Source organism: Peromyscus maniculatus, chromosome 13 (assembly GCF_049852395.1).
Source record: "Peromyscus maniculatus bairdii isolate BWxNUB_F1_BW_parent chromosome 13, HU_Pman_BW_mat_3.1, whole genome shotgun sequence".
Taxonomy (NCBI): Eukaryota; Metazoa; Chordata; class Mammalia; order Rodentia; family Cricetidae; genus Peromyscus; species Peromyscus maniculatus.
In genome coordinates this window covers 6,569,009-6,584,520 of record NC_134864.1, presented here as the reverse complement: position 1 = coordinate 6,584,520, position 15,512 = coordinate 6,569,009, and the positions used below count along the sequence as shown (strand labels likewise).

General features: G+C 50.4%; 1 protein-coding gene across 1 annotated transcript; it reads left to right on the top strand.

Moving 5' to 3' along the window:
• Positions 1-1,415: 1,415 nt before the first annotated feature.
• Positions 1,416-5,418, top strand: Arl4c (ARF like GTPase 4C). The gene has a single exon (XM_006988646.4). It carries the CDS (start codon positions 1,943-1,945, stop codon positions 2,519-2,521), a length of 579 nt encoding a protein of 192 aa, XP_006988708.1. The 5' UTR covers positions 1,416-1,942; the 3' UTR covers positions 2,522-5,418.
• The last annotated feature ends 10,094 nt before the right edge of the window (positions 5,419-15,512 follow it).

The following is a 15,512-nucleotide window of genomic DNA, read 5'->3' as shown; positions in this document are numbered from 1 at the left end:
GTCTTTGGCAGGCTGTCTGCACTGAGGTCTCCCTTAGCAAGTCCCAGTGCTCAGAACTGGGTTTCTTCTTCCAGCAAGGTGGACAGGTAATTTGCATGGACCTTGCCAACACTAACATCCATCACCAGTCCCTGTTCTTGAGTCTAGATGGTGGAAGCCTGGACTGTGAGAATTCACAGATGGGAGAAGGTTGTCCTTCCTTGGATAGGTGTGGTTTTCTAAGAGGCTTTAAGTGCAAATGAAATCTTATAATATAGCATTTGATAGGAAGATGCTCGTGTGTGTGTGTGTGTGTGTGTGTGTGTGTGTGTGTGTGTGTGTGTGTGTAATTTTTTAAAATCACAAATGAATATTTTTATTTTCTTTCCCTGGCCTGTATTTGCTACCTTTTCTGTTGCAGAAGTCAGACCTACATAAATGTGACTACTTGTTCCTTGACTGGCCATCTCCAGTTCCCAGCATCATCAAATCTCTGTGTCACTCATAATCACCCCCCCAGTTCTCTCTGCATCCAGAAATAATATGCATCTGCTGCATGTTTACAAGGTAGAATAAAACCACTGAATGTAGAGTCAGGAAATGGAGCCCAGAGAATATGTATTTGTGACACATCACACCATCAGCTCCAAGCTATAGACACAAGTTTTACAACCAAGGGTTGTCTAGAGCGCAGGCTTTCCTGGAGCCTAGTCAGGTGATCTGGATCTCCTCTCCCCTCCCCCAACACACTCCTCCCCCCTGGTCTGAAAGTAGATAGTTCTCAAGGTGTAATGACAACTTGTGCCTTCTCAAGACTCTAACCTTATCTCGGATGTCAGCAGTGTCGGGGGTGGGGGCTTAAAACCAGGTGACAAGCAGGGCGCCTGAGAAAGAATTGTCTGGAGTTATCTTATCTAAGCAGGTGGGTGGTACTCACAGCTGAGCCTCCCGGGCGCCCCCTGAAGTTAGGGCAGGAAAGGGAGTTTGTGCATCAAGGATTAGGGCCCAGGGCACAGTACGGGCACCCTGATGCATGAGACCACGCGGTGGGAATGGGATCCGGGTGGCAGGCTGCAGGCTCAAGGAGGTCAGCTCGTCCCCTCCAACCTCCCGCGCTGGCGCCGTAATCTCACCTCCCTAGCCCTCTGCAGAAGCTGCCCTTGCCCGGCTAGCTGCGGGCTCAGCCTGGGGCGGGGGTTCCGGAGCGCGGAGCTATTTTTAAAAGACGCGTCACCGGATTGGGGAGGAAGAGCCCGCGCCCGGGCCCATAGTCTGGGCGCGGCCAGCGGGAAGGGTCGCCCGGGCGAGTTTCGAACGACCGGAGCGCGCGAAAAGGCTCTAGCCGCCGAGGAGACCCCGCCTGACCCCGGGAGACCGCGGGGCGTGTCAGGGAAGGGGCGTGGGTGGTGGGCGGGACCAGAGGGGCGGGGCCGGCGCCCTCTGGCCGCAGCAGGCTGGTGGCGGCGGCGGCGGCAGTAGCAGCAGCATCAGCGCGGGTACTGCAGGGACAGCAAGGCAGCAACGCGGACAGAGACACCCGGGGAAGCCCGCGCCCCGCCTGCGCCTCCGCGGCGCGCCGGGGAAGCCGGAGCCAAAGCGGCTCCGAGGCGCCACCAAGGCCAGAGGCTACTGCGGAGCCGCATCGCGGGGAAGCCGCAGATCGAGCCGGGCGAGCGCGGAGGGAGCAGGCACCCTACACCACGGTGTCTGTCCGTGGCGGCTGCGTGGGAGACAAAGCCTCCGGAGAAAGATGCCCGCCGGGCGCGCAGCGGACGGGCCAGGGAGCGGGCGCCTCTGAGTCTAAGTGCGCCTAGCTGGTCGAACGTTCCGGGGACGCGGAGGCCCCAGCGGGTCCAGCGGCGGGCGGGGCCCAGGTGCGCCGGGTCGCAGCGGGCCTGTGACTGCTCGGGGGGGCGGCGCCCTCCCGCCGCAGCCGCAGTGGCCGGCGCAGCAGCGAGGAGCCATGGGCAACATCTCCTCTAACATCTCGGCCTTCCAGTCTCTGCACATCGTTATGCTGGGCTTGGACTCTGCCGGCAAGACCACGGTGCTCTACCGGCTCAAGTTCAACGAGTTCGTGAACACTGTGCCCACCATCGGCTTCAACACCGAGAAGATTAAACTGAGCAACGGCACCGCCAAGGGCATCAGCTGCCACTTCTGGGACGTGGGCGGCCAGGAGAAGCTACGGCCGCTGTGGAAGTCCTACAGCCGCTGCACGGACGGCATCATCTACGTGGTGGATTCGGTGGACGTGGACCGGCTGGAGGAGGCCAAGACGGAGCTGCACAAGGTGACCAAGTTTGCGGAGAACCAGGGCACGCCGCTGCTGGTCATCGCTAACAAGCAGGACCTGCCCAAGTCGCTGCCGGTGGCCGAGATTGAGAAGCAGCTGGCGCTGCACGAGCTCATCCCGGCCACCACCTACCATGTCCAGCCGGCGTGCGCCATCATCGGCGAGGGCCTCACCGAGGGCATGGACAAGCTCTATGAGATGATCCTGAAGCGCAGGAAGTCTCTCAAGCAGAAGAAGAAACGGTAATGCGTCCGAGCCGCGAGGCTGAGCGAGCGAGCCACTGAGTGAATGAATGGACGTCTGGGTGAGCGAGAACCCGCGCCCGCGAACAAAGACAACGAACCAAAGCGATGCTTCGAATTTTTAAAACACAATCTCTGTACCCTAATACGGGATTTGGAGACTCATCCCGGGTGTGGAGGCTGCATTACCACCCAGCTCGCCACCTGCCCCACCCCCCACCCCAGCTCAGGGGACCTTTTGTCTAAATGCTTGAGCTACCGGTGGGGTGGGGTGGGGGGAACCGGCGGGGAGTGGACGTGAGGACGCGAGGGTCCGGTGGTGAACCCTCTGGCCCCAGGTGGGAAGCTTGGATGTCAGAGACAAAAGCGATTTCCTCTTGCCTCCATCAGGGCCAGAAGTTCAGGCTGCCCAGCCCCCACTGCGGGGGGAATCACGTGTGAGTTACCTGAGGTATGCAGTTCACAGAACCCTGGGGATACCCCTGTGGGAGCGGGTAGGCAGTGGGGTGTACTGATGGGGGGGTGGGGGTGACCGCTCCTTGCATTCTGGAGCTGTGCAAACTGAGTAGTTTTATGTCACAGGGCAGGTCCCTGTTTGCGGTTTCGTTTGACCTACTCTGGGCCAAAGGAGGTGGTTGCTTGGGTCCATCCAGAGGACTGCCCGGGACCATGCGGCAGCTGGAGGGCCCAGGGTGCTGCTGTACTTCTGGCCTTGGCCGGGAATGGCCTGGAAGACGCCACTTTCCAGGGGTGGGTGTGTGGGGTTTTGTTGAGAACTGCTGTTCAGCCTGGGACGAGACCTCTTCCAGATGGCCTAGGCCCTGTCCATGTGTTGGTCATTATCACATAAGGAGACCAATAAAACAAAGAGAAACAGAAAACCATTGGAGGTGGTGGTGGTGGTACAGGTGTTTCAAAGGGTGAGGTTCTTGACGTTAATGGTGTGTGTGTGTGTGTGTGTGTGTGTGTGTGTGTGTGTGTGTGTGTGTGTGTGTGTGTTCCCTCCATACTGCATAATCGGCATAAATACTGGACCCTCTGTGTGGAATTTGAAATTCTCTCAGCCTACTGATTGGTTTGGAAGGAGCACACTAGCTACAGATGTGTACGGAATTGCAAAATGGTTTTCTTAGAAGGGATGTCTGATAATCCTAACCACGTGGTGATAGGTTTCAGACATGTTTTTTTTTAAACAAACAAACAAAAAAAACAACAAAACAAAAAACAATTCCACAAATGAATAGTCTTCACCTTAGTTTAAAAAAAAAAAAAAAAGACTTTGTCGCTTGTGCCCCTTGGTACTGCAAGTGGAGACTTGTTCCGATTTCTGAGCTGGGTCTTGGTAGCCTATCTGATTTCAGTATTTTACTCCAAATGTGTCGTTAGAGTATTTGCTGTCATTCACCAAAAGAATAAAACCCCACCCTGGAAAAGCTGACCTCGTTTGCATGGATTTGAAGGGAGGCACAGTCTGAAGGATGAAGTCCTTTGGAATTCACCCTTGTGGGAGCTGGCCTGGCCTCAGAGCCAGCCAGCACTTCGGTTAAACAACAGTGAGTGCTTGAGATGAAAAGGGAGCAGGCGTGTGACGTCATGGTCACTGGTACTCAGGCACTTCACAGTTTACTTGAAAGAGGCTTTGGAAAATAGAGAAAGTGAAAGAATAAATACATATTTTTAATAATGTAATTTTAAAAAATCCTTTATAATCAGGAGTGAGCCTTGGCTTGTTAAAAGCTGTCATTTACCCTGAAACACAGTATCAAAAGAGAAATTTACAGCTGACAGTTGTTTTTGTTTATTTTTGATTTCCCCTCTGAATCCATCTTTTAGGGTAGGATTTTGGTTTCCCTGCATGGCGACACATTGCTGTGCAAAGGAGGCCGTGGTTATTAGTGAGCACGGAGTTGGTCACAATATGAGCCCATCCCTATTGTCCTTGACACACTAAGAGTCAACTTAGGAACCGTAGGCAGAAATCATGGCTTCCTGCTTGAAACCCAGTCCTTAGATTGTTTTTAAAGCTGAAATCTAGCCGCCCATGCTCCTTCCGTGTGTTCGGTAGCCCTCCCGTGCTGGTCTCTTTGTAGACCCTCAGCAGCAGTGACGCCGCCTACAAGACCTGTTTACACAGCAACGGGGCATTCCTGGCTTCTTCATGGGCTGGTCCCATGGTCTGGAGATTCTGTATAGCTTAAAAAAAAAAAATCCACCTTCTTTTATTTTCTTCACAATTTCTTAAGCACTTTGACATTTTGGTAGTTCCACAATATGGAGAGAATAATATATTTATTTTGTGACATTGCCTATGCCAAATACTGTAACCTTCCTGTGCTCACAATACCTGAGTTCCAGGTCAGTGTTCGAATCCTGGCCTGCTTGAACGATGGCATGGGATGGTTTTGTGGTGTCCCCCCTCCCCCCATTATCAATACTTAAGGGTGCGGTTGGCTGTTCGTAATTGTGCGGTAGAGTCAAACCCTGTGGTGTATCAGCAAATAGTTAAGAGTCTCAGTTGATTTCTGTAATGTTTGACCTAATTAAAAAAAAAAAAAAGCCCATTTCATCTGTGACAAGAGGGAGCCCAGTGAAGATCACTGTGTGGTGGTGGTGCCATGGGGGAGTTCCCATCACATGCCAGCAAGGACTAGTGATGCTTCTGCCCTTCGGAGAGGAATTTGGCCTCCCCAAGCGAGGTTTGGAATGGTTTCTGGTAGAGACAGGGAGGCCGGTTTTGATTTAGAGCTGTTCTCTTCACACACTCTGTGACGGTGTTGGGACCCAGTCCCCTGTTTTTGGTTTTCCTGTAATTCTCTGTCTTCACCAATCTCTTTGTTCCCACCCCCTTTTATAATGCATATATGATGCTGTGAACAGAAATAAACTATTTATACAATCAAACTGGTGGGGGCATTTTCTGTGGATTTTTTTTCTTTCTTTCAGATTTCTTGGTTCATTTTCTATGCCTCTGTGGAACCAGGGAGCGGAGCACAAGGTGGTATTGGGGTTCTGGTGGGTTCCAGGGTGTGGGCTTCAATGAGGTCTGGGTCCACCCTGATGGTGGGTGCAGAGGCTCAGTCCCTCATGCCGGGCTACGGGGCCATCTCCCTCCATGTTTTGCCCGTTAGTTATTTCAGTGATCCAGAATTGTAAAACACTTCGAAACTCTGCCCACTACTCAGGAGCCTGTACTACTGGATCAGTGCAGTAAATGAAGCTGCTGGGTGTCAGCTGATCCTGCCCCCCCCCCCCATTTGAGCTCATCGAAAGAGCTCTGAGGCCTGAGGCCTCTCCGGTGGTTGATGCACGGAACGACGCCATGCTCTGTAGACTTGCTGAGAATCAGCTCACTTTGAAAAGAACAAGTGTTGGGGTGGGTATCAGTGAGAGCTTTGGCAGGTACAGTGGGGAACACACAAGAGCTCTTTGTAGGAGGAGATGAGAAAGGTCCAGTTCTGAGGCTGGGGATTCAGCTCAATTGGGTTCTTGGGAAACATGCATGAAGACCTGAGTTTGATCCCCGGCACCACTTAAATCTGGTGTGGTACATACCTGCAAAACCAGCACTTGGGATAGCGAGGTAGGAAGAACCAAAGTTCAAGGTCATCCTCGGCTATTTACTGGGTTTGACACCAGCCTGAGCTACATGATACTAAATAATAATAAAGTTCCTGAGGTTTTGTTTGATCTCACTGACACACACCCCCACCAAGCCTCAGTTTCCCTGTATATAAAACAAGATAATGAAACCATAAAGAAACCAAACTCTTTGTTGGGAAGGTAAACTGGTAATATCGCTCAAGTGCTGAGCCCACTTCCTGTCCTGAGCAAGTGCTCAGTGCTTTAGGGTTCTGTTTTGTTTGTTTTGTTTTTGGTATGTGTGTGTAACTGTGAAATATGTACACCCCAGTGTGAGGAGGTATGTGTGTGCTCAGAAGACAATGTCACACATCACCTTATTCCCTTGAATTTCAAGCACATTCAGCCACCCCTGGCTTTTTTACATGAATTGTGGGGATTTGAACTCAGATGTTCGTGCTTGTACACCAAGCACTCTGATCCACTGAACCATCTCGCCAGCCCCACCCAGGCCTTTGAGTTTCTAATGCTGCTGACTGCGAACCATGTGTATGGTGCAATTAATGTCATCAGACTGCTGGCCTTCATATTAAGTTGTTACCATCTATCATCTCCATCCATCTTGGCATCCTTGACCTGCCAATACCAAGGCTGTTGGCTCCAGACATAGCGTGGAATGAAGTCGAGCAGCTGAACATCTCCAGCCATCCCAGTGCTGTGTCACTCAAAGCTGGGAAAGGCTGCACTGGATGCAAGCTGGTGGTCTGTCCAGCTACTTACTTGAGCACACCCATACTGCTGGGCTCTGAGTCCCTTCTGGCAGTGGGTAGATTTTCTGATGGTTGGAGTCCAGCCTGAAGTTGAACACATGGTAGATATTCCCTAGATATTAACTAGATGACTTCACTCACATTAATTTTGGTTATAAATGTTAAAATGGGCACCGCATAAAGTTTTTTTCCCCATTAAATAGGTAAGTTTAAATGAAAGTAGACAAAATATTGATCTTATTCTTCTAAGTCACTGTCTTGGGAAATCCTTACAGAGATGGTTGGGGTTGGGGTATATGAAATGTAGACATTGATAAGCATTTTTGTCTCTTGTTCAAAAAGTAAAAGAAGTGAACACAATTTTATCAGCCTCATCATTACAGAAACTGGGTGGGTGACCCTAGGAGCCAGCAAATGCTGTTTTTAAGTGACAAAACCTATAAAACAGTTGAAAGTGGCCTAAGGGATTGCTTTGGCACCATAAGAATAAAATTAAAGGAATTCAAAATAAGCAAAGGTCATTTGCAGTGCAACCTTAAGTTAGTCTTGCTGGGGTGGATTCTTGAGGGGTCCAGTCACCTGTGACACTTCAGTGATAACTGTCCACCCTGTGTTTTCCAGAAGAGAAACCACAGATGTTCTGTCTCTGACCTCAGACAGCTGAGTCAATAATTTAAGTCCTGAGCCCTGTGTCTCCTCCACCTGAACTTTTCTGTCAGTGTTGGAGTCCTTGCCTCGGAGGAGGGTTTTTTGTTTGTTTGTTTGTTTGTTTGTTTGTTTGTTTACTAGACCACAGACATTTTGTCTTCTGCTTTGCACTTTCATGCTTGTCTCCAGGGCTTGAGCTTTTTGTTTTTTGTTTTTTGTTTTTTTTGAGACATTGTCTCTTTACATAGCCTAGACCGTGAACTCACAGAGATCCGCCTGCCTCTGCCTCCTGAGTGCTGGGATGAAAGGCGTGCGCCACCATGCCCAGCAATGGACTTGAGGTTTTGAACAATCCTGTTAGCAACATTACAGACTGTCTCTGTGTTACCATCGTGGTGGCAGAGAAGGACAAAATTATATGCCAAGAACAGAAGACACAGGCTTCGCATGATGAACAAGGAGGAGGAGTGCAGGCCCAGAACTCCATGACTTTCCACCTCACAGCTTCCCTGAAGCCTGGCAAGCAACCTGTCTGTGCTTGCATGCTGGCACAACTCTGATGCCCATGACTCAGCCTCCACCTGCCAGGGAGAGCAGGCCATGAGTCTACAGCCTCTCCTCATTCTCTCTCAGTTTCAAGCAGAATGGACGCAAGTTGGTGGGGTTCTCCATGCATTTGCTTCCCATCAGCTCTGAACTTGAGAGTGGGGCTTCTCGGTGTCTAAGGGGAGCTCGCAGGCTGGGCTTTCAGATGAAACAGCAAGCTGTTCCTCCTCCAAGTTTAGAAGCAGGAATGAGTGGACTGTGCACTCAGCCTGCTTCCTTTGAATTGTTCCGGGCAGCGTTTGCTGCACCCCGTGAGAGTGTGATACCAAAGAACCAAAGCCAGAGATGCTTTCTGATGGGCTATAGCAAAGCTGGAGTTGAATGATATCATTTGCATTTATCCATCGAGTTACTGCCGTCCTGGCAGCCTTCGGTGTAGTGTGGTTTGTCTGGACATCAGGACAGTTATTTTTTCAGGGGCTTCATCTCCTCCTACCCTTCCTGGGGACGCAGGAGGCTAGCTAACTTGACCTGCACCCACAACCTGAGTAGCTGAAGCAAGGAGATGTTTGGGCTGTATGATCTGACATCAGTCGCTAGAAAGCGTAGGCCCAGCTCATACCCCAGGTCCCTTCTACCCAGCAGCCTCCCCAGGCTCCGCACACCTGCTGCTCTTACACAGGAATGGTCTGCAGCACAAGAAAGCTGAGGTTCCCCAGGGGAAGCAGGGATAAAGGGGAAGTGGAGACTAGCACCTTTAGCCCTGCCCCGGATGCTGGCAGCAGGCCGGGCCCCAGACTTAGCCTCTCCTTAAAGGACACATGCCCCATCAGAGAAGGACAGTCCTTCGTGTGTCAGGGCCTATCCTTGAGTAAGTCTGAGTGTTCTGTTCAGAAGCTGTTTGTGTCAAGGACAGTGTCCCCTGTTCCATACAGGGGCCTATGTGGTGCCATCGGTCACCAGGCCTGGCAATGGGTCTGCACTTGGGGATGTGTGGTGACCCCTCAGAACCTCTGATCTCTTCAGTATCACGAGACTGGCACCACCTAGCTCTTCTGCAAGGCAAGTACAGATGTGGAGAAGGACACATCTCGAGATTCCTCTCTGCTGACCCTTGTTTTGTCTCATTTTTACTGTATCAGAAAACTGACAAGTCAGGGTTGGAGGTGTGACTCAGGGAGCAAGAGTGCTTTGTGGGGACCGGAGGGATGGCTCATTGGTTCAGAGCACCGGCTGCTCTTCTGCAGGACCCGGGTTCAATTCCCAGCACCCACATGGCAGCTCACAACTGTCTGTAACTCCAGTTCCAGAGGCCCAAAACCAATACACGTAAAATAAAGTAAATAATTAAAAAAAATTAAAAAAAGAGAATGCTTTGTGCTCTTGCAGAGATCCCAGGCTCACTTCCCAGCACCCATACTGACCAGCTCCCAACCTGCAGCTCCAACTCCAGGAGATCCAATGCCTTTTCTGGCTCTATTTGGCCTGTACACACATCACACACACACACACACACACACACACACACACACACACACACACACACACACACGCACACACACATTTTAAAAATAAATCTTAAAAAAGGAAGAAAACTGACAATTCACTGAAAGGATGAGGCAAGGGACTTCCCACAGGGAAACATCTCTCCTTGTGAGTCTGGGGACCCAGCCTGCAGCTGGAGTGTCCACAGAGGGACTACTGAGGGAATGAGCCGCTCTCTGGCTTTCATTTGTATAATCCTCATTCTTTCGGTGGCTCCTCAGGACTGTTTCCATTTCCTTAAATGCTAACTTCATATGCAATTAATTTCAACTGCCCGCGTCTCATGCAAACTCAAAGCATTTGCATGTATAATTTAGAAATCATCATGGTAATGATGATTGTAACAGCCTCTTTCATAAATACAGGTTCGCATCCATTGTTGCAGAAATGAGAGTTTGCTTGGCTGTGTCATTTGAACTGTGCCGGGATGATGCATTCATTACATTTTTAAAATGCTGCTAAAAATAATATTCACAAACACTATGACGCCTACTGTTTCGGGGACACCTTGCTGGGCAGAGATGCCAGGATGATTTATCTGTCCCCATTCTTGACCTCAGATGGTTGTCATTCTAGCTGGTGAGTCAGGCCTAAACTATCAAACAAGACACCCGAGTCCAGTGGGAGACACCCTTCATTGTACCAAAGATCCAGTCATTAACTGAGCCAAACTCATGCTTGCAAGCCACCTGCTTTAGACTAAACCAGGAGCACCTTGTTTCCCCCAAAGCACAATGCTCTCTAAGCTTTATGTGAAGAACTCCAGCCCATCACGGAGTCCTCAGAGGTCTCTGTGCTGACCTTTACTCCTCCTCGATGGAGTACTCCCTTACCCTGACTGAGTCCTGCCAGCAGACATCACTCCTGGGTTCCAGGATCAGCACAGCAGCCCCAACTGCTGGCCCCACGCCCTACAGGCTCCTCTCACACCCGTCCATTGCCAGGATTCAAGAGATCCTTTGGAGGCATGGCTCCTTCAGGTACAGCCTCACCTTGTTAGAAGTGTGGATTGGAGTACAGAAAACACCTGCTGAGATTTCCAGAATCTTTGTGTCCTAGAACAAACAACTAGACCAGGGACATATGGATCATGGCAGAACTAGAGACTGCTTATTGAGAAAGAGGAGGCCCCTGAGAATGGGGGTGTGGTGGTGGGGGGCTGGGAAGGCTGGGAGTTCCCATGGCCTCAGCGGAGAGAGAGGGTGAGGCTGCATCCCTGCATCTGCCGTGTCCATGCTGCCCTCCTTGGTCTGCGCTGGGAGAGCTTGGGCTTTCCTGGCACATGCTCTGCCCTTACACAGCCCTGCTGTGGGGTCCCCAGTCTCTCTGTTGTCTGGCCTCTTCCTTAAAAAAATCGAACCTAATCGTGATCGCTTCCACAGTCCCCATCCTCTTGCGGTAACCTCAGGTGTGGACACTGCAGCCTTTCAGGAAAGCCCCTTTGTCTGCTTCCCTCCCTCCCTCCCTCCCTCCCTCCCTCCCACCTCTCCCGCCCCCTCTCAACCCCCTGGGGTTGCAACCCACATGTGCTTCCCAAAGACGTCTCCGCTGGCTGCAGATGCTGAGATGAGTGAACCCCCATCTACACCAGCTATGGCCTCTAACCAGCACGCTGCCCACCTGAGGGAACGGGGGTGTGGGGGGTAGGGGGTGGTCTACCTTAAGGGTTTTCTGCAGAACTATCAAGAAGGATCACATGTCCCCAAGACCTATCTTGTTTCAGTTCTGCTCTCCCTGAAGTATTTGCACAGGTAACTGGAATCCGAAGTCAAAGAAGCTGATGGGGTGAAGGCCTGAGGAGGGGGCTGTGATACCCCGCCCCCACCACACACACACACACACACACACACACACACACACACACACACACACACACACACAGCACCTGGTCACCAATATACTAGAGCAACCTGGACTTGGCTTGGAGGTTGCCCTCCCTCTGCCTCTGTATAGTGTGTGCGCTCAGGGAAGGTGACCCGGCCCTAGTTTCAGGGGAGATTTGGGTGAATCTGTGATTTGCTTAGGAAGGATCATGTGACATAACTCAAACTAAGACAATGGAAAGGAAAGGCCTCACCATGTGAATTGCCTGTGAGACGTTTCCAGTCCAAAGCACAAGATCACGAGAGGGGAGGGGGGAGTTGAAGCCAGGCTGCTAGTCTTCCTATTAAGCCCAGAGCGAGCCCCCCACCCCACGTGCTGGGCTCCCCTGAATCCTGCTGTATGAATAGGCTCATAGGATGCTGTCCATCCAGCAGCTGAAAAAGACAGAATAGCACGTGGATTCCAAGCTGGTGCCCTGCAAATTGAGTGTACACGGCTTGCACCTGGGATTCTGAGGGTTGGAGCAGTCCCTAAGTTTGGCTGGGCTGGAGTATGTGCTGAAAGTCTGATTTTCTCATAGGTTCTCCTGTGTCTGTTCCCTGGGTGCAAACGCCAAAGCCAGTCCTTCCTAGAGAGTCACTTGGCTTCATGTCACAGCACCCCAAAGGCCTAGCCAAGTCACTCTGTTCTATCTAATGCAACAGCTCTTACCTGCAAGTGATTTCTGTCCCTCTGGAACAACAGCCGCACGCTGAGACACATTTGGTTGTCATAGCTGAGGAGAGCTCTATGCACCTAGTGGGCAGAGGCCAGGGGGCTTCTGACCCTGCAGCGAGGGCAGTAGCCCCCACCCACCAATCCTGACTCCTGGTGGCCCTGGAGCCACTTCAGCCAATCCCAGAGGATCTCCACTCTGAGTCTTTCCTCTGGCTGCTCCATTTCCTAATCCCTCTTCTCCAGGCGACTGCTCAGCTGGTCCCTGCTAGGGACCAGCCTTTGCTCCAACCTCCCTTTGCTCCAATCTCCTCTTCAGCCTCCTGGTTGAGAACTTGGCCTGCCCTCCCTCTCCTGACCTCTGTGCCGGGAACACAGTTCTGTCCAGCCCCATTCTCATGCACGTTCAGCCACTCCTCTGTTTTTCTCTCTGTGTCTCTGTGTCTCTGTGTCTCTGTCTCTCTCTGTCTCTCTCTGTCTCTCTCTGTCTCTCTCTCTCTCTCTCTCTCTCTCTCTCTCTCTCTCTCTCTCTCTCTCTCTCCACCCTATCAGTTTCCTATTGCTGCTGTGAACAGTCACAAAAACACAGATGCCTGAATCAATGTGTACTAGTTACTAGTTATCTGCCAGCTTTGGAATTCAAAGTGTCGCATCCTTCTGGAGGCCAAAGGAGAATCTTCTCTCCCCTTTCCCAACCTCCCACGGTGTGTGACCTGATCCTCAAGCTCAGCTGTCTTGCTTCTTCTGGGCACTGTGTCCCTCCATCTATCCTCATAATGACCTTGGTAACTTCCCTGAGCCACCAGGTAACCTATGGTATGTCTCATGTCATGGTCCTTAGGTTTATCATGTGAGGTGGCACAGTCACAGGTCTCAGTGACTAGAATCAGGACATTCTGTGGATACTCAGTCTGTCTACCCCACCCTCCTAGAGTGAAAGTGCCTGAGCAGGGTTTTTAATACGATTTGTCCCTTTCTAGTCCTGGATTAATGCATCTCTAATATTTACCACTAATAATTTATTGAATGATGACTGACTTGTTTTTCAGAAGGAATAGAAAGTCTGTCCCCATAAGAATGAGGGTCAAATTGTAAAGTCAGATCAGTGTGGAGCAGATCCAGACATGAAGTTAACTCAAGGAGGCAGACAGTGGCCAGGTGGACGTTAGACAAGCAATTAGGGAGTCAATATCACAACTTGGAGCACACGGGCTGCGTAGAGGATTAACAAAGACCCCCTCGGTGGGTATGAGGCTAAGAGCAGTCAGCTCAGTGGTTGGTCTTCCAAGCAATACATTGTTTCCTGGAGCTGCTGGACTCAGGAGCCAAAGCTGAGGACCGTAGACAGCAGGGAGCCCAGGCTGAGGTGCTGACTGGTTTCCGGAGGCTTGCAAAGGCCTGCTCCAGCACTGCCCCTGGAGGCTGGGGGCTTGTTGCTATCTATGGCCTCCTGTGGCTTGTGGTAACATGGCTCTAGTCCTCATGTGGTGGTCATTCCAGGCACCCTCACATGTCACATCATTACACAGACACAGCCAGGTGGTTGGGTATCACTCATTGGTGCACCTCGTGGACTCCGCCTTTTTAAATCTTGTTCCACCACCTTGAGTCTTGAATTTTCTCTTCAGTCCTGGGAATTGAACTCCAGGTGTTATGCACATCAGCTAAGTGCTGTACTGTTAGGCTATGGTCTCATCTTTTTCTTCTTGTTGTTGTTTTACTTAAAACAAAACAAAACAAAACAAAACAGTTTCACTAAGCTGCCCAGGCTGGCTTTGAACTCACTTTGAAACTCAGGCAGGTCTTCAGCTTGCAATCTATCACACACTGTCCATGTGACTGGATACAGAAAAGCAAACTTTCCATCTCCAGAGCCAGCCAGAGATGGCTAGGAAGGGACTCTGTGTCAAAGCCAGGGGTTCTCTTTAAAGGGAGAAATGTGATATGAACTAACAAAATGCCAGGGGAATGGGGAAAATCACAGAGCAAGACGTTTCAGAATCAGGCAGATGAAGGGTTCTGGGGAGATGGTTCAGTGGGCAGGACCTGCTCTGCAGGCTTGAGGACCTGAGTTCAAATCCTCAGAATGAACATAAAATGTCTGGCATGGCTACGTGTGTAATCATCCCCAGCACTGGGGGATAGAGACTGGTCTACCCTGAGAGCTTGTTGTCTAGCAGGTAAAACGGCAGACTTCATTCAATTCAATGGGGGACCCTGTCTCACGGCAGTAAGGCGGTAAATGATAGAGGAAGACGTGAGAAGTTTTTCCGTAACTTCCAAATGCAACGCATACACATACAAACACACACATACAAATTAGACACACATATAGACACACATACATACACACACATAACACAGCCATATAAACATATACACACATACATACTTATACACACAGGGACATACAAACACATATAGACACACAGACACATACACATAGACATCACACAGGTACATACACACAACAATAATCAGGCAGGTGTAAATTCCAACTGTAGCTTGTGTGTCTATTTCTGTGTGATTCAGGGTGTTTCTTTTAATTCCTCTGAGTCACCCACAGACAACACTAAGTAAATGAACAATAGTTCCATTCCGTGTCTGTGACCTTAAACAAGCTACCACCACCACCATCAGCACCATAGCCCGTTCTCTCCGTTTAAATGGTATACAGTGCCCATTTCACAGAGCACCACAGCTGGAGTGCATTCATAAGGGGAGAAAGCCATGAAGAGGCACCATGACCATGGCAACTTTTATAAAGGAAAACATTTCATTGGGGCTGACTTACAGTTTCAGAGGTTCAGTCCATTGTCATCAAGGCAGGAAACATAGTGACATGCAGGCAGATGTGGTGCTGGAGAAGCGGGGGTTGTTCTCCATCTGGATGGGCAGGCAGCAGGAAGAGAGCGTGACACTGGGCCTGGCTTGAGGTTCTGAAATCTCAAAGTTCACCCCCAGTGGCACACTTCCTCTAACAGGGCCACACCTACTCAACAAGACTACATCTCCTAATAGTGCCCCTCCCTATGAGCCTGTGGGGGCCATTCTCATTCAAACCACCACAGTCTCCCTCTTAAAAACTGCAACAATAACAAAAATCCAAGCATAAAACCCCAACCAGCAGGCAGTCAGAGTACTCTTCAAGGATCTTTAGTCCCAACACTCTTCTAGATGATTGGGTAAAGTGATGAACTGTATTGGTGTCTACCTTTGGCACCCAGTGGAGAGTGCATTCTTATACCACTACATTGCACAACATTCAGAAATAGAATCCCAGGAAACAATCCCAAACACTGAAGGAGTTTCATTGTTGCTGTCATTGTTCAGGGTTTTTTGGTTTTGTTTTTTGAGACAAAGTTTCTC